Source organism: Cibotium barometz, chromosome 5, assembly GCF_041138505.1.
Source record: "Cibotium barometz isolate CiBa-2024 chromosome 5, ASM4113850v1, whole genome shotgun sequence".
In the NCBI taxonomy this organism is placed as follows: domain Eukaryota; kingdom Viridiplantae; phylum Streptophyta; class Polypodiopsida; order Cyatheales; family Cibotiaceae; genus Cibotium; species Cibotium barometz.
The window spans coordinates 45,052,453-45,055,862 of NC_141050.1; the positions used below are offsets into that span (position 1 = coordinate 45,052,453).

At 41.8% G+C, this 3,410-nt stretch overlaps 1 protein-coding gene across 1 annotated transcript; it reads right to left on the reverse strand.

Annotated features, from left to right (window-relative positions):
• Positions 1 to 222: 222 nt before the first annotated feature.
• On the reverse strand, positions 223 to 2,606 carry LOC147638550 (epoxide hydrolase 3-like). The gene is made up of 5 exons (XM_086798456.1): positions 2,450 to 2,606; positions 2,048 to 2,259; positions 1,689 to 1,871; positions 1,099 to 1,322; positions 223 to 916 (listed from the first exon to the last, which is right to left on the reverse strand). The coding sequence occupies exons 1-5, from the start codon at positions 2,517 to 2,519 to the stop codon at positions 628 to 630; spliced, it is 978 nt and encodes a 325-aa protein (XP_086654582.1). The 5' UTR covers positions 2,520 to 2,606; the 3' UTR covers positions 223 to 627.
• Positions 2,607 to 3,410: the final 804 nt, after the last annotated feature.

Consider the following 3,410-nt stretch of genomic DNA (forward strand, 5'->3'; position numbering starts at 1 on the left):
GTACATATATACATTGTATATATATATATATATATATGTATGTATATATACATTGTATATATGAATATATACGTATGTGTGTGTGTGTGTGTGCGTCGATACATATATGTGTGTGTATATATATATGTGTGCGTATATATATATAGATATGTACGTGTGTCTTCTTTCTTCTATGTGATCTTTATGTGTGTGTGTGTGTATCAAGTTTGACGACCGTGAGTATGTACACAAAGATGAGAGAGGTTAGGTCAAAGGAGGAGGAGGAAGTATAACTCCTCCGGTGGGTCTAGGTGTCTCTTAGATCTCTTATAAAGGAAGAGTTTCAAGAAGCTACCACACGGCAATAATTTGGAGGTTGAGGAAGCAATTTGGAGGTTAGAGAAGGAGTAGGTTCCTTTTACTCTAGGAATTTGAGAGGTATCAAGCTGAAAATTTTAGACATGCGAAGCACGGGTCACAGCTCACGCATCAGTTTTCCATAAAAGCTATGGAAAAGGGAAGTTCTTATCAAGCAATTCCTCTAAGAAAAAGTAGAGCAGAGTCAAAGTTTCACCCACCATTAAAACAACCGCTTTTGGGTCCTCTCTACACTTCCAGCGACATAGTGCCATGCCATGCCATCATGAGTCATGCCTCTTGAGGCTGAGAGTCTGTAGTACCACATGCACTGCCAAAACCCTTGAAAAATCCAAGGACATGATCATTCACTACCGCTGGTTTTTCTTCATGCAAGAAGTGCTGGACACCTTCGAGCACAATAATATCCTTGAGATTGGGCACATCGGCTCCCATCCCACCTCCATGTATGTATTCTTTAGCACCAGGAAAACCATACACAATATCTTTGTCTCCTACAATGAACAGTGTTGGTACTGTCACCTTGCTACCTGTCCATGGAGCCGTGAGTTCCCAGGACCTGCAAGTACACATCTCACTCCTCAATATCAGCGTACGTTAACACCTAACCTTCCTTGGTGTGAAACAGTACTCTATATTTAAATACAGTATGAGAGGTGGCGTCTCCTATATGCACAGATTATAACAATACAAACACAACGTCACTTATTATGATTCACAACAAGTGTGTGCGGCTCTTACAGGTCCAACGCCCTGTAGTAATTGAGGGGAGGAGTGAATCCAGTTTTCTTGAATGCAGTGACATAGAATGCAACATCATCCTCTGATATCCAGTCTGGAAGAGGCAGCTCCTCAGTACTTCCGTCCCAAAGCTCCAAGTTTTGAGACAGTGGAGAGCAAAACGTTTTCTTGAAAAACAGCTCGAAGGACATTCTTGCGATCATTGCCTCTACTTTTCCTGGCTCCTGGGACAGTAGCGACCAAATTTATGACCAAGGAACTAATATACATCTATGGGATTAAACCCTAGTTTAAAAAATAATTACTTACAGATGCGTCCAGTGGTACAAAAAGCAACACTAGATGTTAAACCCACCAAGATGGAACATTGCTTTTTTTTAAAGGTTTTACTTAGGCTGCCAAAAATGAACCTATCTTCGCATACTTATCCGTCTTGTTACAACTCACACCTTGTGTGAGGAGAAAGGCATTCTATTCTAGTAGGTATCAGGGTTCAAATTCACACCCGCAGCTTGGGCGGCAAAGGCCCCATGATGAGCTTCAATTGTTAACTCTTACTTTCAAGCTAATAAACAAACAAACAGCTGTACCTGAAATTTGCACATATAATGTTCTTCTCCATACGTGGACCTTAAATTTTGCACAAGGCTGCCAGCAGGGTGCCGTGGAAGGAAATGGACACCAAGACTGGCAAGTGCAATAACTCTATCAGGGCGCAATAGGCATAGGTACCAGCCAATTATAGCACCCCAATCATGGGCAACCACAAATGCCTGCAATAAAATAATGAAGCATGTTGGAAGATTTCCCAAAGCCTACGACGTAAACCCATGCTACTGTCAAAACTTCACGTATTCAGCTTCTCGATCCCAAGTACTAACATTTTTGGTGCATAATACATAATATGGGCATGCATGTCAACAAAGGGCCTTGGTTGCTTCTTCCATACCTTTTGGACTCGCAAGAAGTCGAGCAGGCCAATCAAATCACCCACGATGTGCAAAAAAGTGTATTTTTCCACACCTTCTGGGGCATGAGTATCACCATAACCACGCAAATCTGGAGCTATGGCATGATATCCTGCTCTGGCAAACGCACGCATCTGCTTGCGCCATGAGTACCAGCACTCAGGAAAACCATGAAGGAATAGCACCACTGGACCTGCACACGACAAATTCCACTAAAATGAATGCCACTCAAATTCTTGCCGGAGAGATGGAGCACGTCCATTCCCAGACGTCATGAGCAGCCAGGATGTGGAGATCTAGACAGCTAGATTTAGTCATCAGTACCCATGTTTAGGCTTCTAATTAATTGTTGATGAATGACAGATCAGATGGAATATACAAACCTGAGCCCATTTCTGCGATGTGCATGGTGATGCCGTTGGTGGTGATGGTTCGATGGCTCACACCCTCCATGGTGGTGATGTATTAGCAGCAGCTGCAGTTGAAACAGCCTACAAATTGTACTGCTGTAGAAGAAGCTTGTGAGTGTGCAGGAAATACCGATGTAGGTTTAGTGTAGTTTAATTAGAGGTACGTGTAGTTTGAAGGTTTCAAGATTCTTGGGTGACAATTCCCGTGTCTAGGAGAGATATATTATTATTTTTTGATATATATTATTAGAGGTACATGTAATTTGAAGGTTTCAAAGATTCTCGGGTGACAATTCCCGTGTCTAGGAAAGATATATTGTTATTTTTTGATATATGTATTTATCGAAATGCTTTACAACTTATCATCATTACATCACCTAACTCATCGTTCAAGCCCTATTTAGTAAACGGCATATCAGATCCCATCTTTCATTCTCAAATACAAAAGAAGATTTTTCCCAAGATATCTGAAATCCAAGCTAGATGCGGGCTTCAACCATGGCCGCTAATTGAATTGAAGCTCATGTAAGCTCACCAATTTAAGGCAAATAAATAAAGAGCCTGGTCGCATGGGAACAACGAACCAGCCTTGAGAGCAGAGAGCGAGGTTAAAAGGTAGGTAGGTAGCCGGTCGCATGCTGCACCGTCATCCCCCGAACCCTGCTTTAAGGAAATAGCCAATCAAAACGTTACAAATTTAATGGGTTGCGGGCTTTCTCAAGAAGCAGGTTGTAGGTTGTGTCTGCTTGTGGCTCCCAAGAAGCAGGTAAGGCTGTCAATGCCCTGATCACAATGTGAGTGTGAGTCTTCCGCTTCTTTGTCTTCTTGTGCAAGTGATATATATCTTTTCTAAGTTCTTCATATAAAAGCCATTTCCTTGGAAAGAAAAAAAAAAGGTGAGGGTGTACGTTGCAGCAATAATTTTAGACATATG

Coding starts and splice junctions, on each gene's coding strand:
- LOC147638550 (XM_086798456.1), bottom strand. CDS start 2,519: ATGGAGGGTGTGAGCCATCGAACCATCACCACCAACGGCATCACCATG. Junction 2,260..2,449: donor CATCGCAGAAATGGGCTCAG/GTTTGTATATTC, acceptor TGTCGTGTGCAG/GTCCAGTGGTGCTATTCCTT. Junction 1,323..1,688: donor ATTATATGTGCAAATTTCAG/GTACAGCTGTTT, acceptor CTACTGTCCCAG/GAGCCAGGAAAAGTAGAGGC.